Source organism: Heterodontus francisci, chromosome 5, assembly GCF_036365525.1.
Source record: "Heterodontus francisci isolate sHetFra1 chromosome 5, sHetFra1.hap1, whole genome shotgun sequence".
NCBI lineage: Eukaryota > Metazoa > Chordata > Chondrichthyes > Heterodontiformes > Heterodontidae > Heterodontus > Heterodontus francisci.
Genome location: NC_090375.1, coordinates 59,329,748 through 59,354,441, shown reverse-complemented (window position 1 = coordinate 59,354,441; position 24,694 = coordinate 59,329,748). Strand labels below are relative to the sequence as shown.

Below are 24,694 nucleotides of genomic sequence, written 5' to 3'. Positions count from 1 at the left end.
ATCTTTCTCTAGTTTCTCTTCTACCTTCCCTCATGCCCTCTCCGAGATGGTCTTGTTCATAAGACCCACCTCCAACTCTCTCTCAACCCTATTCCCATTAAAGTGTTGATCACCCAACTTACCTTCCTGATCCCATGTTAGCCGATATTGTAAAGGATTCTCTCCCTTCAGGTACTGTTCCTCTCTCCTTTAAAATCTGTCGCCATCACTCCACTCCTCAAAAAGCTAACCCTTAATCCCATCACCTTGCAAACTACCACCCCATTTCCAACCTCCCTTTCTTCTCCAAAGTCCTTGAATGTGTTGTCGCCTCTCAAATTCATGCCCAATTTCCCAGAAGTCCACGTTTGAGTGCTCCCAATCAGGTTTCTGTCCCTGCCACAATACTGAAATGGCTCACAAAGTCATAAATGACATCCTGTGTGACCGTGACAAAGGTAAACTTTCCCTCCTCGTCCTTCTCAACCTGTCGGCAGCCTTCGACATGGTTGACCACATCATCCTCCTTCAACGCCGCTCCACTGTCAGCCAGCTGGGTGGGATTGCTCTTGCCTGGTTCCATTCTATTCTAGTCGTGCAATGGATTCTCTTCCTGCTTCCACACTTACTTCTGGCGTCCGCCACGGATCTATCTTTGGCCCCCTCCTATCTCGCATCCACATGCTACTCTCAGCAACATCATCCGAAAACATAGTGTCAGCTTTCACATGCATGCTGATGGCACTCAGCTCTACAGCACCATCACCTCTTCGATCCCTCAATAAATCATCTAACATGCAGCACTGGATGAGCAGAAATATCCTCCAGTTAAATATTGGGAAGACTGAAGCCATTGTCTTCGGTCCCCACCACAAACTCTGTTCTCTAGCCACCAACTCCATTCCTCTCCCTAGCAACTGTCCAAGGCTGAACCAGACTGTTTGTAACTCAGTGCCCTATTTGACCCCTAGGTGAGCTTCCAACCAGATAATTCACTAAGCCTCCCCTATTTCCATCTCCTTAACATTGCCTGACGCTGCCCCTGCCTCAGTTCATTTGCTGCTGAAACCCTCATTCACACCTTCGTTACCTCTAGACTTGACTATTACAATGCACTCCTCGCTGGTCTCCCACATTCCACCCTCCATAAACTTGAGGTCATCCAAAACTCTGCTGCCTATGTCTTAACTAGCACCAAATCCCATTCCCCTATCACCCCTGTGCTGGCTGACCCACATTGGCTCCCAGTCAAGCAACGCCTTGATTTTAAAATTCTCATCCTTGCTTTCAAAGCCCTCCATGACCTTGCCCCTCCCCATCTCTTTAATCTCCTCAAGCCCCACAACCCTCCGAAATATCTGCGCTCATTTAATTCTGTCCTTGAGCAAATCCGATTTTAATTGCTCCACCATTGGTGGCCGTGCCTTCAGCTGCATAGGCCCTAAGCTCTGGCATTCCCTCCCTGAACTTCTCCACCTCTCTACTTCTCTTTCCTTCTTTAAGACGCCCCTTAAAACCTGCCTCCTTGACCAAGCTTTTGACCATCTGGCCTAATATTGGCCGAAGTGTCTTGGTGTCAGGTTTTGCTTTATAATGCTCCTGTGAAGTGCCTTGGGATGCTTTATATTACAAGTTGCTGTTGCTGTCAGTGCATGTATGTATTTATCACTTGGTCTCCATCCATTTCCACCCCATGACTGTGTGAATCTGTCTCTCTCCGTGTAGCTCATTGGGAACCTCTAGTGGCAGTAACAGGTACGGTAACAAAGAATAATTTAACAGCTTTGTCAACTTTGTCATTTGGGTCCTGAACCAAAATATCCAAAAAACAGGGTGGAAATCAGCTGACAGGACACAGGCACGTAATATTATAGGCAATTTCATTAAAGGGGGCATGCTGGGGTGAGCATGACAAGGAAGCAGTACTACATGGTATTCAACTATGGTGGTGGTGAAGGAGAGCAGTGTCATTGCAATCGCATCCTCATTATATGGCTGACTCAGGACACCCAGAGATGGCATTAAAGGAGGCCTTGTCAGTGTTGCCCACATCCCAAGATTTGTTTTTAAAGTTTACACAAGCTGAAATAAAAAGTAAAAAGCAAAATTCTGCTCTAAATTACACCAAGGAGAATAAACACTACATACACTTGGGGTCAACCCCTGGCTCAGTGGCAGCACTCAACTATCAGTCAGAAGCCTGTGGGTTCGAGCCCTAATCCAGGGTTTTAAGCACATAATCTAGGCTGACACAATAGTGCAGTACTGAGGGATGCTGACACATGGATGACACAAAAATTGGCCATGTAGTTGATAGTGAAGAGGATAGCCACAGACTCCAGAAAGATATCAATGGTTTGGTTGAGTGGGTGGAAAAGTGGCAAATGGAATTCAATCCAGAGAAGTGCGAGGTAATGCATTTGGGGAGGGCAAATAAAGCGATGGAATACACAATAAACGGGATGATATCGAGGGCCAGAAGAAGTGAGAGACCTTGGAGTACACGTCCACAGATCCCTGCAGATAGGGTGGTGAAGGCGACATATGGAGTGCTTTCCTTTATTGGCCGAGGTATAGAATACAAAAGCAGGGATGTAATGCTGGAACTGTATAAAACGCTGGTTAGGCCACAGTTGGAGCATTGTGTACAGTTCTGGTCACCACATTACAGAAAGGACATAATTGCTCTGGAGAGAGTACAGAGGAGATTTACAAGAATGTTGCCAGGGCTCGAAAGTTGCAGCTATGAGGAAAGATTGGATAGATAATGGTTGTTTTCCTTAAAAAAAGAGGAGGCCGAGGGGTGACTTAATAGAGGTGTACAAAATTATGAGGGGACGAGATAGAGTAGACAGGAAGGACCTGTTCCCCCTAGCGGAGAGGTCAATTACCAGGAGGTACAGATTTAAGGTAATTGGTAGAAGGATTAGAGAGAACATGAGGAAAAACTTTTCACCCAGAGGGTGGTGGGTGTCTGGAACTCACTGCCAGGAATGGTGGTGGAGGCAGAAACCCTCAATTCTTTTAAAAAGGTACCTGGATATGCACCTGAAATGTAACCGACAAGGCTATGGACCAGGTACTGGAAGGTGGGATTAGATTGGGCAACTAGTTTTTTTTCCCGGATGGCACGGACACAACGGGCTGAATGGCCTCCTTCTGTGCCATAATTTTTCTATGGTTCTATGGTATAGCGCAGTACTGAGGGATGCTGTACTGTTGAATCAGCCATTGAACTGAGGTACTGTTTTACCTTCCCGAAAGGTGAGATAGATCCAACGGCACTATTTGAAGAACAACATGGGAGTTTACCCCGGTGTCCTGGCCAATATTTATCCCTCAACCAACATCACTAAAACAGATCAGGTCATTACCTCTGTGTGACCGTGCTGTGCATAAATTGACTGCACTTCAATTGTCTACACTTCAGAAGTATTTCATTGGTTGTAAAGTGCTTTGGGACATCCTGAGGTCATGAAAGGTGCTATATAAATGCAAGTTCTTTCCTTTCTATTACATTTTAGTCACTGGGCTATATTTAGTGTTTCGTACCAAACACAGGAAAACTCATAACTTAAGCCCATGAGCTTCAATGTTGTGCAAGATGGGGGCAGAGCAGTTCTTTATGATGTGGTAGAGTCGTAGCTATGGTACTGGAATAACAGCACAGGGTGAGAGTTCAAATCCAACTATGGCAAGTTATGAATATATCTGGTAATTTGTGGGCTGGCACCAGGATGACTTTGAGTTGAAGGAACCCTGCTACGCCTGTGCTCGGCTCTCACCACCACAATTGCTGCAAGGGCAAGGCCTACAACCACCTTCAGAGGACAACATGGGATGGACAATAAATGCCAATCTTGCCAGTGATGTCCACATCCCAAGAATAAAAAATAAATTATCTTTCACTGTTTGCACCACTAGTGACAGAACTGTGTTTTACAGGTCAAAATGCTCCTCTTGAGAACAGGAGGTCATTCAGCCCCTCAATCCTGTTCTGCCATTCAATTAGATAATTGCTAATTTGTACCTTAACTCTATTAACCCACATTTGCTCTATATTCCATAGTCCCCTTGCCTAACATAGAGCTATCAATCTCAAAGTTGAAAATTTCAATTGGCCCACTATCCTGAGCTTTTTGTGCAAGAGATTATCCAGATGTCCCCTAACCTGTGTGAGAAACGGTTTCCTGATTTCATTGCTAAATGGTCTGGCTAAATTTTAAGGTTATGTCCCTTGTTCGGGATTTCCCCACCAGAAAAAGTGTGTTTCTCTGCATCTACCCCATTGAATCCCTGTATCATTTTAAACAGCTCAATTATATCATTCTGCAGCCTTCTAAATGCAAGGAAATACAAGTCAACACTTTATGGCCTGGTATAATTCTGGTGAATTTGCTAAGGCCTTTCCTGAAGACTCGTGCCTGGGCGTAACCAAAGTTTAAAACAGGTAAAAGAAGCCTAATCATACAGATGCTGGAAACACGAAAACAAAAACAGAAAAAGCTGGAAATGCTCAGCTGGTCTGTGGAGTAACAGAAGCCAGTCAGTCGATGTCTCAATTCATAGGAACAGGAGTAGCCCATTTAGCTCCTCGAGCCGGTTCTGCCATTCATCAAGATCTTGACTGATCTGTGACCTAACCCCATATACCTGCCTTTTCCCATATCCCTTAATACCTTTGACTGACAAAAATCGATCAGTCTCAATTTTAAAATAAACAATTAATCTAGCATCAATTGCCATTTGTGGAAGAGAGTTCTAAACTTCTCCCATCCTTTGCGCGAAGTGTTTCCCAACTAGTGGAAATATTTTCCGTCTATCTACCCTATGTGTTCCGCTTAATCTCTTGAAAACTTTGATCAAATCACTCCTTAACCTTCTAAATTAGTGGGAATACAACCCTAATTTGTTTATTCTCTGCTTGGAGTTCAGGTATTATTCCAGTAATCTACGCTGTGCTCCTTCCAAGGCCAATATATTCTTCCAAAGGTGTGGTCTAACCAGGGCTTTGTATAGTTGAAGCATGATTTCTAACCCTTTGTGTTCTAGTCCTCTGGATATTAAAAGCTTTTTGATTATTTTCTGTACTTGTTCATGACATTTTAATGTATACACCTGGACCCCCAAGTCTCTTTGGACCTCCACTATTTTTAGCTTTTCACCATTATGAAAGTACCCTGTTCTATCCCTTTTAGGTTTGAAGTGGATTACCTCACATTTGCTTACATTGAAATCCACTGTCTGCAGTTTTGCCCATTCACTTACTCTATCGATATCTCTTTGTAATTTTACGCTTCCATCTACACTGCTTACAATACCACCTATCTTTGTGTTAATGACAAATTTCTTCAAAGGTCAAAGGCTCTTCTTCAGTCCTGAGTACCTCCAGCTTCTTTTCCTTTGTTTGTAAAGGGGCAAAACAATCAGCGTGTTGAAATTCAAATGGCTATCTAGTGGAATACCTTCACTAAGAATCATACATCATAAGGCCATTCAGCCCATCATGTCTGTGTCAGCTCTTTGAATGGGCTATCCAATTAGTTCCACTCCTTCGCTCTTTCCCCATAACCCTGCAAATGTTTTACTTGCTAAGTATATATTCCATTTCCTTTTGAAAATTACTATTGAATCTGCTTTTACCATCCTTTTGGGCCATCATAACTCAATGCATAAAAATAATTCTCATTTCCCCTCTGGTTCTTTTGCCAATTATCTTAAATCTATGCCCTCTAATTACCAACACTCCTACCAATGGAAATATTTTCTCCTTATCGACTTTATCAAAACCCCTCATAATTTTGAGCACCTCTATTAAATCTCCCCCATTTTTTCTGCTCTCAAGTTAACAATATTGTTCATTTTTCTGTCACTTGACACCCTCTCTGTACTAACAGCTTTGCCTTTCACCACACCATTAACATACTGTTTGCCTTTGCTCCATGACCTTCTGGTCAGTTATTCTCTGTGACCTTGTCCTATCAACACCTTCTCTTTTGTTATCTCTTGCCCCACCCCCACTTTACTTGCTTAAAAACTTCTACATTTCTAATATTTGTCAGTTCCGATGAAGGGTCACCGACCGAAACGTTTACTCTGCTTCCCTCTCCACAGATGGAGTTATGGGGAGGCGGTGGCGTAGTGGTATTGACACTGGACTAGCAACCCAGAGACCCAGGGTATTCCTCTGGGGACATGGGTTCAAATCCCACCACAGCAGAAGGTGGAATTTGAATTCAAATAATAAATCTGGAATTAAAAAACTAGTCTAATGATGGCCACGAAACCATTGTCGATTGTTGTAAAAACCCATCTGATTCACTGATGTCCTTTACGGAAGGAAATCTGCTGTCCTTACCTGGTCTGGCCTATATGTGACTCCAGACCCACAGCAATGTGGGTGACTCTTACACGCCGTCTGAAAAGGCTAAGCAAGCCACTCAGTTGTATCTAACCGCTAGCACTGTGGGTGTACCTACCGCACATGGACTGCAGCGGTTCAAGAAGGCAGCTCACCACCACATTCTCAAGATCAATTAGGGATAGACAAGAAATGCTGGCCTGGCCAGCGATGCCCACATCCCATGAATGAATAAAAAAAAAGATGCTGCCAGACCTGTTGAGTATTTCCAGCACTTCTTGTTTTTATTTCAGATTTCCACCATCTGCAGTATTTTGCTTTTATATTAGGTGAACAACCCAGCTTGTCTCTCCACGTCACTGAAGTTGCTCAGCTCTGGCACCATTCTGACCGATCTCCTCTGCATAGACTCTAAGGTCTTGACATCCTTCCAAAATGTTTAGTGTCCAGAATTGAACACAATTCTCTAGCTGAGGCCTAACCAGTGAATTATAAAGGTTTAGCATAACTTCCACCAAGAACCTAGTGCTAATACTCCATTATAGTAACTAAATAATTTAGTAACAAAAGCACTTAAAAAAAAAAGTTACCTCTCTGTCAGATACAAGTTCTCTTCAATTAATTCAAAGTAAGGCGGCATCATGCCGAGTTTTGACCTTTCCTTCCACCATGGAGTGTTTTTGAACTCCTCCATCTTGCACACTAGTGTGATCCATTCTTTGCACGGCATCCCGGGATGTGGATCTGGCTCGGTGTTCACTTGCTCGCAGTCCCGTATGTCGGCGTCACTTTCCAAATCAGTGTCCACCTCCTCTTGCTGCGGCTTCTGGGACTCCCCCTGCTCATCGCCCAATCTTTTCTCTGACCCTTTGGCCCTCGGCTCCTTGTCTGCCGTAGAGTCACTGGCCTTTAGCACCAGAGTGGTCCCCTTATTGGAATTGCTGGTTATCTCATGAGCCTGTAGAGAACTCACGCCTTTGGGAACAGATCGCGGGTCGCAGGTCACAGCCTCCCAGCTGTCGTAGATTGCAAAGTCATCGGTCATCGAGTCTGGTTGTACCTGCCCTTGAACATCTGAGCCAGATATGTCTTGACTTAACTGGTAGCTGCTGTACAATGCTGATTTGGAGTGCAACCTGGGATCCCAGTAATTGGCTCTACTCCCTTGCCAGCAACTGCCCCTGTTGCCTAAATCTGCTTCCTCCGTTCGGTAGCCATATCTCAGGCACAGTCCATAACTGCTATCCGGCTGCTGACAACTGCTGCTTGGCTTCTCCGGCTGAGAGAAGTCCCAATCATGGCTATGAAAAGACCCCTGATCTTGGGCCTGCTGCTGCGACCAAGGGTCAGCCTGCCCGCTATCTGGGTTTTCTCCAAGGTTTTTCTCTAGCCCATGAGATGGGTGAGCAGCGCTCTGTCCAGCAGCAGAAATGTCGGAGTAACTGCTCAGCGGGTGTTGGTGCCTCTCCACTGATCCATCCACGCATAGAGACTCAGTCAAGCCAGATTCCTCGTCTGGCGCAGGGAGACGGTTTTGGTCTGGTGAAAACCTGTCGGGCTGACTGGTACTGTCTGCCTTGTCACTTGACAACTGCTGCTTGCTGCTTTTGCAGGCCTCGCTAATGGGGGAAAACTGACTTGAAGAAGCCTGTGGCTGGTCTTCTGCTGCTTTTGGAGAGGATAAATGGCTGCCCTGAACAACTTCTTCAACCTGAACTTGGCCACATACAAACTCCTGGGGAACAATTTCATATTGGACACTGTTTGACTGTTGGTCCTGACTGGGCTTCTCTTCTGCTTCTCGTTTGTCTCCTTCAACTCTCAAATGCTTCTTTTCCTGCCGACTGCTTCTGGAAGACGAGGAGGAGGAAGGAGAGGAAGACAGACTCTTCTCCAACGTCAATGTAGAATTCTTGGGAACTATCACAACGGATTGCAAACGGTTCCTGGGGACTCCACTGTCATCTGAATCAGAGCTTGTTTCACTTTCCTCGCTCTGCTGCTCACTGCTGCTCTTGACATCCTCTAAACACTCTTCATTTTCAGAGTTCATGCTGTTGTATTCTGCCTTCATACAGCTGCTGTCACAGTCAGACTTGGTTTTGTAATTCTGTAAACAGTGCTCCGCTTCATTTGAGCTAGTCAGGTTGGCAGTGCTCAAAGGCCGTGGTCCCTCTGAAGCCACCTCCATAGCCAACTCTTCATCGGTCTCTTCATCTTCAGATATTTCCATTGACTGCTCTGGTTCCACTTTAACAGAGCTATCTGGTCTGGCAGAGAAAGAGATTTCTTCATTATTTGTTAACGGACTTTGAGTCTTCACTTCTGAAGGTTCCTGAGTTTCAGAAGTAAGGTGGCTGGCTAAATCAGTGTACAATCTAATTTTCTCAAATGAATCCCAATTCTGGTCGCCAGGAATTACATTCGGTTTATTTTTGCAATTATTAAAGCTACTTGAATCATGAAACAGTCTATCATTCTTTGATTCAGAACCATCTCCCTCACTGATGCCTTGCTCCCTTCGATGAACCACATCGCTATTTTCTGTTGACTCTTCACCTATATGCTCTACGTCTCGTGTGCAACTTTTAGCATCAGGTGAAATGATTCTAGCTGCGTCCAAATTTGAGTGGGGCACAGACATGGCCTCGCCCAGTTTGGGATGAGCCAAAATCGCCTCCACTTCAGTGTAGTGCGAAGTGCTGAATTCCTCCAGTTTTGGGTGGGCCAATGACTTAATGCCATCTGAGCTGGGATGAGGCGAGGTTTTCAAATCATTAGCTATGAAATGGGGTGGGGACAGCAATTCATTTGACAGAGAATGAGATGAAACCGTCAAATTAACCTCGCAATGAGGTGAAGATCTCAGTTCTTCCTCTGATTCTGAGTAAGATGAAACTTTTGCCAAAGGTGCATCTAATTTAGATTCAGATGAAGGCCCAGCTATTTCAACAGCAAATCTGGAGTGGCAGAACACCCTCGGTAAAACTGATGTAGAATATGGGGAGGTGCTTACATAATTTTCCGATTGGTGATCAAATGAGGAACAAATCTCATCTGATCTAGAAACAGTCTGCATTGTTCCTGAATTGTGCAGATCAGGAACCTCTCTCAATTCATCATCTGACTCAGAGCACATCCTTCTTAATTCTTTGTCTAATGTATAAGGGGGCAAAGTCCTCACTTTACGGGATCTGGAACTAGATGTAGTCATCCTTGACTTCCGATCCAATTTACAGCTTTCCCATAAGTCCAATTTTGGTTCTGGCTCTGAAGAGTCCATTTTACTTACTTCCATTTCATAGAAAGTAGTTGGCTGAGAATGAGATGGGGTTACCATTGACTTCTTGTCTAACCTCTTGTTAGTCCATGGGTCTAATTCTGGCTCTGCAAAGTCCATTTTAACTACTCCCATTTCATAGCAAGTAGTTGGCTTGGAATGAGATTGGGTTACAATTGAATTCTTGTCCGACCTGCTATTAGTCCATGGGTCAAATTCTGGCTCTGCAGAGGCCACTTTAACTACTTCCATTTCATAACAAGTAGTTGACGTAGAATAAGATGGGGTTACCACTGAATTCTTGTCAGATCGACTTTTAGTCCACGAGTCCAATTCTGGTTCAGAAGAATCCATTTTAACTACCTCCATTTCACAGTAAGTAGTTGATTTAAAATGTAATGGAGATATCCTTGAATTAATATCTGGATAGTGACTTCTTCTGGAATCAGATTCTAGCTGCAGGCAGTCTCCTTGAAATGCTTCTATTCCATAAGTGGATGACTTGGAATGAGATGAAACTGCCTTTGAATTACTGTCCAGCTTGGAACATTTCGAGTCCATTTCTGGCTCAGGAGAGTCCTGCGTTACTGCTACTTCATGGTAAGAGGTTACAGATTTGGAATGAGATGAACTTGTCCTTGAATGGCTATCAGACTTGGCGATTTTCCTGTAGTCCAATTCCAGGTCAGGAGAGTTTGTTTTAACTACCTCTAGTTTATGACAAGAAGTTGACGACTTTGAATGAAATGAAGTTATCTTTGAATGACTGTCTGATTTGGACAATTTTCTGGAATCAAATTCTGGTTCAGGAGAATTAATTTTAGAGCTTTCTGACTCGTAACATGAAGCTGATGTTCTGGATATTTTATCTGACTTAGAATAAGATTTAGTCCTTCTAGTCTCTCTTTCTGATTCAGAGCAGGATGAAGTTGCCCTCAGATCCCTATCCGACCTCGACAGGCGTTTCCTTAAGCCTCTATAGGATTTAGAAGATAATGATGCCCTTCTCAGGTCATTTGATCTGGGATGATACCTTCTGGAATCTTCTTCAGAATCTGAACAAGAAGAACCGTCTCTTAAATCAGACCCCAATTTGGAACGAGAAGATTTGCTCCTTTCTGAGTAAGGGGAGCTTCTACGATAGCCTCTGTCCTTATCACGATAATAAGAGGTCCTCGAACGGTCTGATTTTGAGTAAGAAGAGGGTACCCTTGAGTCTCTATCAGAACGGGATCGAGAAGAACTGACTCTTTCCTCTCTTGCATACTTTGAGCGGGACGAAGTCCTTCTCATATCGCGATCAGACTTGGAACGACCGCTGCTCCTCTTATCTCTCTCAGACTTGGTATAAGAGGAAGCCTTTTCAACCTCATCGGATTTGGAAGCAATTGGATTTTTCCTAACATCTCTATCAGATTCAGTGTTTCTCGTGTCCTGCGACTTCCTTAATAAATCCCCCTCAGACTCCGAGCCAGCTGATTGTGCTTGCACTGCTTCTTCTGTTTGAGTAACCTTCCTAAGCTCATCATTTTCAGAAGATGATGATGAGGAGGAACTCTTGAACTCCTCCAAGTTATCACCCTTCCCAACGTGGGACGTACTGAGATTCTGATTTGATGGCTTTGGTTCAATATCCACCTTCGTCACAGTTTCAGTTCCTCCTGTACAATCTTTCTTGACGGCTACATCCACAGGTTCCTCCACTGAGCTGCACGGTTCCCTGTCTGACAAACTCATAGGTTTGGCCGCATCGTTGAGATGCTTTTTCTTGAAATGCACCTTACTCCACTCTACCTTGGATTTGGGTGGTGAGGTAGTGCTCTCTGTAGCATCGGCCGAATCAGAGTCACTTTTACTATCTTGGCTCCCTTTCACCGAAACCGAAGGCAAAGTCAGAGGTGGGATCTTGACTTCATCCGGTTCAGTCCCAATAGCACTTTGGAATCTATTTCGCAAGGTTTTTGTGACATTAAAGGTAAAAGACACCTTCTGCCGTCCTTGGTCCTCCAGGTTAACTTTTGCCTTGGTGCCCTTGGGTAGAAAGCGACTACAGCCTTTTGTCACTTGCCCCTTGAGAACATTCAATACCAATGGATTCTCCGCCTTGACCTGCAACAATATTGCACACATTTTAGGTACAGCTCTGCAAGCTCACGTTCATGTCATTACAATTCAATCTTAAAGGAATGCCAATCAAGGCAACAGGTCTTTAAGGCAAATGCAAGAACAGGACATCCCAAAACTGAGTTTATAATGACTCTGCTGATCTGCTACAACTGGTTTCATTACCCTTGTGGTAGGGAGGGTTTGTGCTATGGATAGCTACCTAGTGACCGACCCGGTTAGAAAAGTGGACACGGGTGGACATCAGCCAAGAACAGGATTGGGCACAGCAGCGATGCATCCCACAGTCGCTCATTGTTTAGGCCCTGACATGGACTGGCCAATTAGGTGAGGAACTGGAAGACATTAGTGGAACTGCATAACAGCGAGAGTCAACACAAAGAGGAAGAGCATGGGACAGAGGGATAGCCAATCAGGGTGGCAAATATTTTCCCCTCCATAACTGGGATTGAGAGCAACCTTAAGCTTCCCACTGCTCCTCTGGCCGAGATCAATTAACTCTGTGTAGACTGGAGACAGAACCTGGGGGCTTCTACACCTTTACGACTTTCTGAAGTGGAACTATCGAGAGGCATTCAAGCATTTTTTTTTTAAACAAATGAACAATTTAACCTCAAAAGGTGATTCAAAACAAAAGATGAATGTAACCGTAACTAAACCAATGATCTCGCTCAGACACCACAGGATGGGGGAATGTGGGAAACAGAAAAATGCCACTCTGGTGCAGGGAAGACATTCTTCGGAGTCAGATGTTTGTGGTTTCAAATCCCCCTCCAGGACTTGAGCACATAATCCAAGCCAACACACCAGTGGAGTACTGAGCGAGCGCTGCACTGTCTTTCATTAAGATGTTAAACCGAAGTCCTGTCTGTCCTCTCACGTAAATGTTAAAAATCCCACAGCACGATTTCAAACAGAAGGGAATTTTCCAGTATCCTGAACAACATTCTTCCCTTAAACACTATTGAAATAAAATCTTAACTAGTGATTCATCTCTGATGTTGATTGGATCTTGCTGTATGCAAATTGGCTGCTGCGTTTTCCTTTGTTGCAACAGTGACAAAACTTGAAAAGTAACTTATTGTACGTGAAGCAATTTTATATTTCTGACAAATGACATAAGATACTCCATAAATTTCAGGCTCTTCAGCAGTTCAGGTACGTTGTTTTGCTGTGCAGGTTTACTTGTTGGGACAGTGTTGAGGGAGCTTTACATCTATATCTAACCCATGTTGTACCTGCCCTGGGAGTGTTTGACAGTGTACCGTAGAGGGAGCTTTACTTGACATTTGAACTTGTATTGGACATAGCAGAGGTCTCAAAGTTGGCAATTGGTATATTTGACATGGAGATTCCTTACTTTGATGAGCACGAGAACAATCTCCACCCAAAAAAAGTTAAAAATCTCCCACATATGTTGGTACATTTTATATCCCACTGGAGACAGGTTTCTGAATTAGGCTAAAACTTAAAATTGGCCCAGTCTTTTCAATGAACAGATCCAAAAACAGATCAATCCCTTTCTCTTCCCCAGACAAGGATTAAATTAAGTTAATTGAACATGATTTAAATCTTACTGCATTCTCGTCTTCTCTGTTGCAGATGACCAAGCAAGCCATGAAAAAAAAAGAAAAAAAAAAGCACAAGGTTAGAAACTTGTTCTCTTACAAAACAAGAAGTAACAAAGAGACAATCAACATCATAACCGAACACTGTACTTTGCCCCGGTTCTCCTGAAGGTGCTCATTCTGCCAGTAGTGCTTTAGGAAAAGAAAACCTGCCCTCTTTACCCAGTTTGCCTACATGGGACTTCAGTCCAACACCAAAGTGTTGACTCTTGACTGCTCCCTTAAATAACCAAGCAAGTTACTCAGTTGGCAGCGGTTCACCACCTCAGGCCAACAAAAGATGGGCAATAAACGTTGGCATCGTCACATCCTGATTTTAAAATGTTGGCCATTCTTCAATTGCAAGAAAGTCAAGAATGATGGAACGTTATATAACCGCGGAGGGTATCGCAAGTAAATCCCAATCCTTTCCTTTCTCACCATCCACTTGCATGCACTTTTCAGCCACAAATGACTGAGTAGCAATCAGGAGCAGGAATCTTGGCTTCTCTCCTCACTGTATCCCACCCCTTCTTACTAATCAAAGTCACCGAAGAGACCAAGGTACAAACTCTCAAATGTCAATCACCCAAGCTTCAGTTTATAAACAGAGCACAACGACCAAAAAATGACTTCTTTTTGCAAGATTCCGGAAGTTCTCTAGGACCTGGCCACACTGCAGGACCTTAGCCCAAGTCATAATCTTCATGTGGGAGCTAAGACATCACAGGTGGGCATCGCGATTGAGCTTGATCCTCTCCTCACTTGACATTGTCTTACCGCTGATTTTGAAGGTCATAGGTTCAAGTCCCAATCAAGAGACACGAGCACATAATCCAGGCCGAGGCACCTTCGCAACATGAAAACGGTGCTACACTATCTGAGGTGTGGTCTTTCGGATGAGACGTTAACCCAACACCCTGTTTTACCTCTCCTGGTTGGATGCAAGATCTCATGACACAATTTGAAGATGATTAGGGATATTCTTATTTATTCCTGAACTAATATCACAAAAACAGATCAATTGGTCATTCATCTCATTGCTGGTTACGGCAAATTGGCTGGTCTGTTAGGCTAAAGAAGTGATTCTGTAGCTCTTTGGGATGTCTCCTGAGAACACGAAAGGGGCTGTATAAATATGAGTTCTTTCTTACTTACTATATAGGAACATGGAGCAGGAGTCGGCTGTTCAGTCCCTCAAACCTGTTGTTGGGCCATTCAATTAGATCATGGCTGATCTGTCCCTTATCTTCATTTTCCTCCCTTTGCTCCATATCCCTTGATAAATTTGCTAACAAAAATGTGTCAATTTAAGTCTTGAAAGCTCCAATTCACCCAGCATCCATGGCCTTTTCGGGAGAAAGAGTGCGAGACTTCTACTACCCTTTGTGTAAAAAAAGTGCTTCCTGATTTCACTCCTGAATCATGCTTGAATTATACAAGATTATGCCCTCTTTATCCCACCAGAGGAAACAGTTTTTCTGTACCTACCCTATCAATTCCTTTTAATGTTTTAAATACCTTGATTAGATCATGCTTTATCCTTCTTGACTCAAGGGAATACAAGCCAAGCTTATGCTAGCTGTTCTCAATCTCCAGTATATCCCATCCAAGGCAAATACATCCTTCCCGAGGTTTGGTTCCCCAAACTGAACATCCTACTCCAGATGGGATTTGCTCAAAACCTTTCAGCAGCCCTTCACACACCACACCTTGTAAATTAGTATTAGGAGGCCTGACGACAGTTGAGTTGAACCGTGACTTTTTGAGCTTAACAGTGCCTTCTAATTCCACTAGCTGCATGTCACAATTACTCACCAATTACTTTGCTGTACAAATGTGACCATCCTTCCCTCTTCCATGTGGTGCTTTTCCCCACCCCTTACCATGGTAAACAGACTGCAAATCATCAATTCAATAGAGAGTGGGAGAAGCTAAATCCAGATCAGCAGCACAATGCCATTGGTGGCCCAAAGTGATATCCCACCATTGGAGCTCCCCGGCACTAGGTCACAAAGTACATTCCAGTGTAACTCCAAATGTAATTACACATATCATGCAGATGCCAAAGTCCTCTCAAGGCCACCACGACATCAGGCTGCTGGAGTGGGGCGAGGGCAGGGGTAGCTGAAGCAATTTAAGAAACTACCCACAAGACATTAAACCGAGGCCCTGTCTTCCCTCTCAGATGGTTGCAATAGATCCCAAGACACTATTGGAAGAACAGCAAGGGAGTTCTCATCAGTGTCATGGCTAGTATTTAAATGCTCAACCAACATGACTTCAAACAGATGATCTGGTCATGTATCTCAGTGTTGTTGCTAGGATCTTGCTGTGCGCAAAATGGCCGCTGCATTTCACTACAACAGTGATTATGCTTCGAAGTACTTCTTGGTTGTGAAACACTTTGCGACATCCTAAGGTCAGGAAAGGCACTAAGTAAATGCAATTCTTTCTTTTTCACATAAAAGCAGTAAACTAAATGGGGGCAGGGGAAGGTGAGAGGGGAGGAGAAGCAAAAGTCAAAAGTAAATCACTGAGTTTCCAATCATAAAAGAACACCACACTCTTTAAAAAAAAAAACACGCCAAGAAACTGTTACTGTCCTGTGAAACATTCAGGACAACAAAATATTTCAGAATTAATCCCCTTTGCTAAGTTGGAAATTTTTCCCTTTAGTTGAAACAGATTTAAAAAGGACTGTATGTGTTTTAAAAAGCAAAAAACGTATTTTTGGAAAAATTGAGCTTTTAAAGAAAAATGCAATACTCTTCAATGAAACACTTCCAATGATATAATGTGTTCATAGTCTATGAGGTACTGGGATCCAGGAGGTCATTTGTTCAGTGCATATTTGCGTGGATTTGTTTTCCAATAAATTCCTCTCATTTAATTTATGAATTTCTCTCAAATACCTCCAATACCTCTTGCAAGGGGTTTCTTGACTTGGAGAAGCATCACAAGCAAAAATGGCACCCAAAATTCTCCGCCCTCACCCACCCATAAAACTGAAATATCCAACATCACTAAATTACAGAACAAGCAAAACATACCTATCAATGTTTACCATACCAACCATACACGCCAGACAAAAAGAAATCCGGTTTGACATTTTAATAGTTTATTAAAAAGGTCAAAATTCCTGACATAACATTTTATTTTGACAAGTCACATGACCAGTTCTTTTTACCAAATTTCACGTTTAGATTTTCTATTATTTGTTGCAGTTACATTGTGGTAACGTCCTCCCCAAACTGCTGCAGTTCTTGTGGTGCTCCTATGATGGGAATGATATTTTCCCCCTCTTATTTTTGAACTATGCAGCAATTATTTCCAACTGGGTAGCTTGCGAAACCACTTCGCAGGGCTTCAAGAGTTAACCATACCCATGTGGGACTAGAGCCACAGAAGGCCAGACCAGGGTAAAGATGGCAGGTTTCATTCCCCAAAGGACACTACACTAGTTAACCAGTTAGGTTTTTATGACAATTCAACATCTTTCATGTAATAAAAGCAAAATACTGCGGATGCTGGAAATCTGAAATAAAAACAAGAAATGCTGGAATCACTCAGCAGGTCTGGCAGCATCTGTGAAAAGAGAAGCAGAGTTAACGTTTCGGGTCAGTGACCCTTCATCGGAACTGACAAATATTAGAAAAGTCACAGGTTATAAGCAAGTGAGGTGGGGGTGGGGCAAGAGATAACAAAGGGGGTCTAGATTGGACCAGGCCACATAGCTGACCAAAAGGTCACGAAGCAAAGGCAAACAATATGTTAATGGTGTGTTGAAAGACAAAGCATTAGTACAGATTAGCTGTTAATACACTGAATATTGAACAGCAGCAAGTGCAAACCTGAAAAAAAAACAGTGGGTAAGCAAACTGAACAAACTAAGATGAAATGAACTAAATGCAAAAAAAAAGAATGTAAAAAAAAAAGGAAGAAAAAAATAACTAAAAATGAAAGTAAAATGGGGGGCTGTCATGCTCTGAAATTATTGAACAACATCTTTCATGGTTGTATTTCTGAAGCCAGCCAACAAGTCGGTTTCAATTTTCCAACTTGCCAGAATGGGATTTGAACTCAGCCTCTGGGTTGCTAGCCCAATACCAAAACCACTAGGCTACGATACACATCTGTACAGACAAACATTCTCAAAACTTCATAAAACTAAAAATGATTTATTTTGCTACAGCAGTTACCTGCCTTCTGCATTACCACCAATCTATATTAAAACAATTGACTAAACGGAAGTTACGTACCTTAAAGTTGACTGCTCCTCTTAAAAATAAAAATGTTGAAATTTTCTATGGCTTTATGTGTATTAAAATGGAAAAATAGTAAAATAACACCCACCAATTATGAACAAGCTTTTAAAAGTTATTTTTGACACGTGCAAAGTTTTCCTTAGCAACATGCAGTCTCTTAATGTCAACATTCAGAATTATAACAGTTTGTGAAATTAGTAATATATTTCTTTAAGGTGGGTTAAACACACCACTGATTTAGTAGCACATTATTTACCTCAGAATGGAGGACTGGGGGTGCCGGTAGGGGAGAGATCAGAGATAAGCAAACTGACAAGACAAATCTAACACAAAAGCCAATTGTATAACTTTAAATTGGTTATTTATATATATTTGAAATATTTAAGGTTATGGGTTCAAGCCGCACTCCAGAGGTTTGAGCTTCATCATACATATTAATGACCTGGATAAAGGAATAGAGAGCTGGATATCCAAGCGGAGATGACAGGAAATTAGGAGGAATAGTAAATTGTGTGGATCGGAGCAGGAGGTTAGAAAGTGACAGATTGAAACTATGCATCACGACTCCTACTGTAGGCTTCAGGGTAACACACCAATCGGTGCTTATAAGGCAATCACAGGAGTCATAGGTGTGCAGAGATCAGTAAGACTGCATTGCTGGACTCCCACCTGAAGCAACAGTTAGAAAATAAAAAACCTGAATTTGAACTGCACCTTCTTCAAAATAGTGCCATGGGACCTTTTACATCCAACTGAGACGAGGTCTTGTTTAATGTCTCATCTGAAACGTTGTGGCTCAGTTGGTAGCTCTTTTGCCTTGAAGTTAGAAGATTGTGGGTTCAAGTCTCACTCCAAAGGCTTGAGCATGAAAGTCTAGGCTGACAATCCAGTGCGATATTGTGAGAGCGCTGCACTGTCTGAGGTGCCATCCTTTGGATGAGACATTAAACTAAGGCCCCGTCTACCCTACCAGGTGGACATAAAAGAGCCCAAGGCACCATTTCGAAGAGGAGTTATCCCTGGTGTCCTGCCCAATATGTATCCTTCAAGCAACAGATTATCTGAATAACTCCACTTCGCTTCTTTGAAATAGAACCATAGAAAAGTTACAGCACAGATAGAAGCCATTCAGCCCATCTGCAATGGATGAAAAAACAAGCCGCCCAATCTAATCCCACCTTCCAGCACCTGGTCCGTAGTCTTGCAGGTTACAGCACTTCAGGTGCATGTCCACGTAACTTTTAAATAAGTTGAGGGTTTCTGCCTCCAACACCGTCTCTGGCAGTGAATTCCAGACACCCACCACCCTCAAGGTGAAAAGGTTTTTCCTCACTTCCCCCTAATCCTTCTACCAATCACCTTAAATCTGTGCCCCCTGCTAATTGACCTCTCTGCGAGGAGAAACAGGTCCTTCCAGTCTACTCTATCTAGGCCCCTCAATTTTGTACACCTCAATGGAGTCACCCCTCAGCTTCCTCTGTTCTAAGGAAAACAACCCTAACCGATCCAATCTTTCCTCATAGCTGAAATTTTCAAGCCCTGGCAACACTCTTCTAAATCTCTTCTGTACTCTCTCCAGAGCAATGATATCCTTCCTGTAATGCGGTGACCAGAACTGTACGCAATACTCCAGTTGTGGGATCTTTTACATCCACCTGAGCCTTGATTTAATGTCTCAGTGAAAAGACAGCAGGCAGCCCAACATTGCAGCACACCCTCAGTACTGCACTGGAGTGTCAGGCTGGGAAATGGATCATATTACAGAAATAATCCTGGGTGGTTGAAGCAACATACGAACACGAGAAAGTCAAGTACAAGTGTCCTCGGCTTTGGGGGCAGGTAACGAGTTTTTAAAATGCCAATTGTCTTTACCACCTCGGCCAATATTTTTATTTTGCTACTTATCTGAAGAAAAACAGCAAACAGCAGCCTCCAGAACTAATCGCACTTCTAGCCAAGTTGATCCAGTACAGCTACAACATTGGCATCTACCCGACAATGTGGAACACTGCCCAGTTATGTCCTGCCTACATAAAGCAGGACAAATCCAATCTGGCCAATTGCCACCCCATCAGTCTACTCTCCAACATCAGCAAAGTGATGGAAGGTGTTGTCAACAGTGCTACCAAGCGACACTTACTCAGCAATAACCTGCTCACCAATGCACAGTTTGGGTTCGCAAGGGCACAGCGAAATTAGGCGCAGCAGTAGGCTATTTGGATACCTTGAGCTTGCTCCGACATTCAACTAGATCATGGCTGATCATCTACCTCAATGCCATTTTCCCGCACTATCCCTTGATATCCTCAATATCTAGAAATCTATCTATCTCTGTCTTGAATATACTCAATGACTGAGCCTCCATAGCCCTCTGGGGTAGAGAATTCCACAGATTCACCACCCTCTGAGTGAAAAGAACTCCTCATCTCAGTTTAAAATGGCTTACCTCTTATTCTGAGACTGTGTCCCCTGGTTCTAGACAACCCAGTCAGGGGCAACATCCTTCCTGCACTTACCCTGTTGAGCCCTGTAAGACTTTTTTATTCTTCCATGAGATCACCTCTTATTCTTCTAAACTCTAGAGAATACAGACCCAGTCTCCTCATAGGACAGTCCCGCCATCCCAGGGTTCAGTCTAGTGAACCTTCGTTGCATTCCTCTATGGCAAGTATATCCTTTCTTAGGTAAGGAGACCAAAACTGTACACAATATTCTAGGTGCGGTCTCACCAAGGCTCTATACAATTGCACCAAGGCTTCTTTACTCCTATACTCAAATCCTCTTGCAATAAAGGCCAACATACTATCTGCCTTCCTAATTGCTTGCTGCACCTGCATATGTTAGCTTTCAGTGGCTTATGAACAAGGACACCCAGGTCCCTTTGGACATCAACACTTCCCAATATCTCACCATTTAAGAAATACTCTGCATTTCTGTTTTTCCTACCAAAGTGGATAACTTCACATTTTTCCACATTATATTCCATCTGCTATATTCGTGCCCACTCACTTAGTCTGTCTAAATCCTCTTTTGCCTCTTTGCATCTTCCTCACAACTCTCATTCCCTGGTTTTGTATCAACAAACTTGTAAATATTACATTTGCTCCCCACATTCAAATCATTGATAGAGATTGTGAATAGCTGGGGCCCAATAACTGATCTTTGCTGTGCCCCCCTGCCAACCGGAGAACGACCCGTTTATGCCTACTCTCGGTTTTCTGTCCATTAATCAATTCTCAATCCATGTCAGTATATTACCCCAATCCCATGTGCTCTAATTGTGTTTACTAACCTCCTATGTGGAACCTTATCAAAAGCCTTCTGAAAATCCAAATACACCATATCCACTGGTTCCCCCTCATCTATTCTGCTAGTTATATCAGAAAACTCCAACAGGTTTGTCAAACATGATTTTCCTGCCATAAATCCATGATGACTCTACCCAATCCTACCATTATTTTCTAAGTGTCCAGTTATCACATCCTTTAGAATAGATTCCAGCATTTCTCCTACTACTGATCTCAGGCTAACAGGTATGTAGTTCCCCGCTGTCTCTCTTCATCCCTTCTTAAATAGTGGAGTTACATTTGCCACCTTCCAATCTGCAGGAACCACTCCAGAATCTATAGAATTTTGGAAGATGACCACCAACACATCTGCAATCTCTACAGCCACCTCTTTCAACACTCTGGGATATAGATCATCAGGACCAGGGGATTTATCAACTTTCAGTCCCAGTAATTTCTTCCTCGTGGAGATAGACACAAGGTATTGGTTTATTTTCTCTGCCATTTCCTTATTCCCCATTATAAATTCTTCTGTGTCTGTCTGTAGTGGGCTCACATATGTCTTTGCTAATTTTTTCCTTTTTACATACCTATAGAAGCTTTTACAGACCATTATTTGCGTTTTTCGCTACTTTACTATTCTATTTTTTCTTTCATCAGCTTCTTTGGTCCTTCTTTGCTGAATTCTAAAATGCTCCCAATACTCAGGCTTGCTACTTTCTTGGCAACTTTATAATCCTCTTCCTTTGATCTAATACAATCTTTAACTTCTCTTGTTAGCCATGGTTGAATCATCTTTCCTGTTGGGTTTTTGCGCCTCAAAGGAATGTAAATTTGTTGTAAACCATGTATTAAGTCTTTCATTGCTAGCCATCGACTGTCTACCGTCATACCTTTTAATACAGTTTTTCAATCTACCACAGTCAATTTGGCCCTCATACCTTCATAGTTTCTTTTGTTTAGATTTAAGACTCTAGTTTTGGATTGAACTAAATCACTTGCAAACAATGTAAAATTCTAACATATTATGGTCACTCTTCCCTAGAGGCTCCTTTACAACGAGATTATTAATTAGCCCTTTCTCATTGCACAATACTAGATCTAAAATAACCCATTCTCTCATTAGTTCGTCCAATTACTGTTCTAGAAAGCCATCTCGTATGCATTCCAGGAATTTGTCCTCTACAGCATTAGTGCTAATTAGATTTACTCAGTCTATATGTAGAATGAAGTCCCCCATGATTATTGTATGACCGTTGTTACATGCACCTCCAATTTCCTAATTTATACCATGCCCTACATTACCACTACTGTTTGGTGGCCTACAAAAAACTCCTACCAATGTTTGCTGCCCCTTGCTGTTCCTTAGCTCCACCCAAACTGATTCTACATCTTGATCTGCCGATTAAAGATCCTCTCTCACTAATGTACTGATCTCATCCTTTTTGCCTACCCTTCCTAAATGTCGAATACCCTGGGACATTGAGTTCCTAGCCTTAATTACCCTGCAGACACGTCTCCTTAATGGCAATTAGATCATACCTGTTTACTTCCATTTGTGCTGTCAATTCATCTACCTTGTTGCAAATGCTATCTGCATTCAGATAGAGTGCCTTTAATTATGTCTTTTTACTTTTTTCGCAACCTTTAGCCTTATCTGCTGGCGTACTCTTAAGTTTGTACGCAGTCCCTGCCTGCCACACTCAGATTATCAATACCCTTATTGCTACCTCACTCTCTTGCCTTGTCCTCTCTCTTTAATTTCTCACATCTTCCCTCACTTGATTCCTTCCCCCCGCCCACTATTTAGTTTAATGCCCTCTCTACCGTCCCAACAGTACAGCTCCCACTTTCCCCAATACTGGTGCCAGTGCCCCATGAATCGAAACCCTTTTCTTCCATACCAATCTTTGAACCACGCACTTAACTTTCTAATCTTATTTACCCTACTCCAGCTGCTGCTGCCACCAGCCTGCTAGTGTTCGGAAAGAAAAAAAAGGTGTGAAATCACAGGTAAGCAAGTAGATGATTGGCTGGGTGAGTCTTCAGGGCTATAAACAGCGCGAGAGGGGAGAGAGCGGTGAGGCACAGTAGTCGGTGAGTATCTGGTGGGTATTTTCTTATTTTGCTGATTTTTATTTTTTCTCTTAACATTTAAGTCTATCTAAGTAGAAGCTAAAATACCAGTAGTCTGTAGGTGGTTACTCATTTGTTGCTTCTATTTATAACCAGTTTGTGTTTGTTTAACTTCCCAATTTTAGTGCAGTAATTAAATAATTTGAGCCATGGCAGGGCTGCTCACACCCTTTGAATGCATATCCTGTGCCATGTGGGGATTCAAGGACTCTACCCATGTCCTGGACAACTACATGTGCAGAAAGTGCCACCAAATGCAAAAACTCAAGCGCCGATTCCTGGAACTCGAGGAGCAGATGCTGTCACTGAGGTGCATTCACGAGGATGAAAATACGTGGATAGCACTTTTCAGGAGGTGGTCACCCCACAGCTTATGAGAGCGCAGACAGAAAGGGACTGGGTGGCTGCCACACAGACAAGAAGGACAAGATAGGTAGTGCAGGAGTCCCCGGAGGGCATCCCACTTTCTAACCGGTATTAAGTTCCGAGTACCGATGGCAGAAAGGGTTCCTCGAGAGTGCAGCGAAAGTCATGACCAGAGCACCATGGGTGGCTCAGTTGTGCAGGGAGGGAGGAGAAAAAACAGGAGAGTAATTAAAAATTAAGCTGGGCAAGCGGATGAAGTAGCAGTGGGTGACCTATTTGGAGATAGCAACCATAATAGAGTTAGATTTAGCATTGTCATGGAAAAGGACAAAGATAGAACAGGAGTAAGAGTTCTAAATTGGGGGAAGGAAAATTTTAAGGAGCTGTTAAAGGAAGCCAGGGAGGAAATAGCAGATGCTCTGAGGATCATTTTCAAAACCTCTCTAGATACAGGCGAGGTACAAGATGATTGGAGGCCTGCGAACGTTGTACTATTGTTTAAAAAGGGTGCGAGGGATACACCAAACAATTATAGGCCGGTCAGTCTGACCTCGGTGGTGGGCAAATTATTAGAATTAATTCTGAGAGATAGGATGAACTGTCACTTAGAAAGGCACAGATTAATCAGGGATAGTTAGCATGGATTTGTTAAGGGAAGGTCGTGTCTTACTATCTTAACTGAATTCTTTGAGGAAGGATTGATGAGGGTAGCGCAGTGGATGTTGTCCACATGGATTTTAGTAAGACACTTGACAAGGTCCCTCATGTTAGACTAGTCAGAAAAGTAAAAGCCCATGGGATACAGGGGTATGTGGCAAGTTGGATCCAAAATTGGCTCAGTGACAGGAAACAAAGTGTAATGGTCAACGGATGATTTTGCAAATGGAAAGCTGTTTCCAGTGGTGTTCCACAGGGCTCAGTGTTGGGTCCCTTGCTGTTTGTGGTATATATTAACGGTTTGGACTTAAATGTGGGAGGCATGATTGGGAAATTTGCACACAACACAAAAATTGGCCATGTAGTTGATAGCAAAGAGGATAACTGCAGACTCCAGAATGTTATCACCCCTCCAGCCTCCACATCCAAAGGATCATCCTCTGCCATTTCCACCTCCAAACGCATTTTTCCCTCGCCTCCAGTTAGCATTCCGAAGGGATCGTTCCCTCCATGACACCCTGGTCCACTCCTCCATTACCCCGGACAACTCGCCCCCTTCTGGTGAGACCAAACGCAGATTGGGTGACCGCTTTGCGGAACACCTCCACTCAGTCCGAAAACATGACCCC

General features: G+C 43.1%; 1 protein-coding gene across 6 annotated transcripts in view; it reads right to left on the bottom strand.

Moving 5' to 3' along the window:
- Nucleotides 1–24,694, bottom strand: part of setd2 (SET domain containing 2, histone lysine methyltransferase) — a 128,229-nt gene that overhangs the window by 63,965 nt on the left and 39,570 nt on the right. For all 6 annotated transcript variants that reach the window (XR_010975031.1, XM_068031516.1, XM_068031520.1 and 3 more), the window contains 2 exons: nucleotides 13,322–13,337; nucleotides 6,931–11,729 (listed from right to left, as the gene is read on the bottom strand). Coding sequence is in view for 5 of the 6 variants with exons in the window: in XM_068031516.1 (XP_067887617.1) it covers nucleotides 6,931–11,729; nucleotides 13,322–13,337 (4,815 nt within the window). In the remaining variant the exon portion in view is untranslated. The remainder of the gene's footprint in view (nucleotides 1–6,930; nucleotides 11,730–13,321; nucleotides 13,338–24,694) is intronic.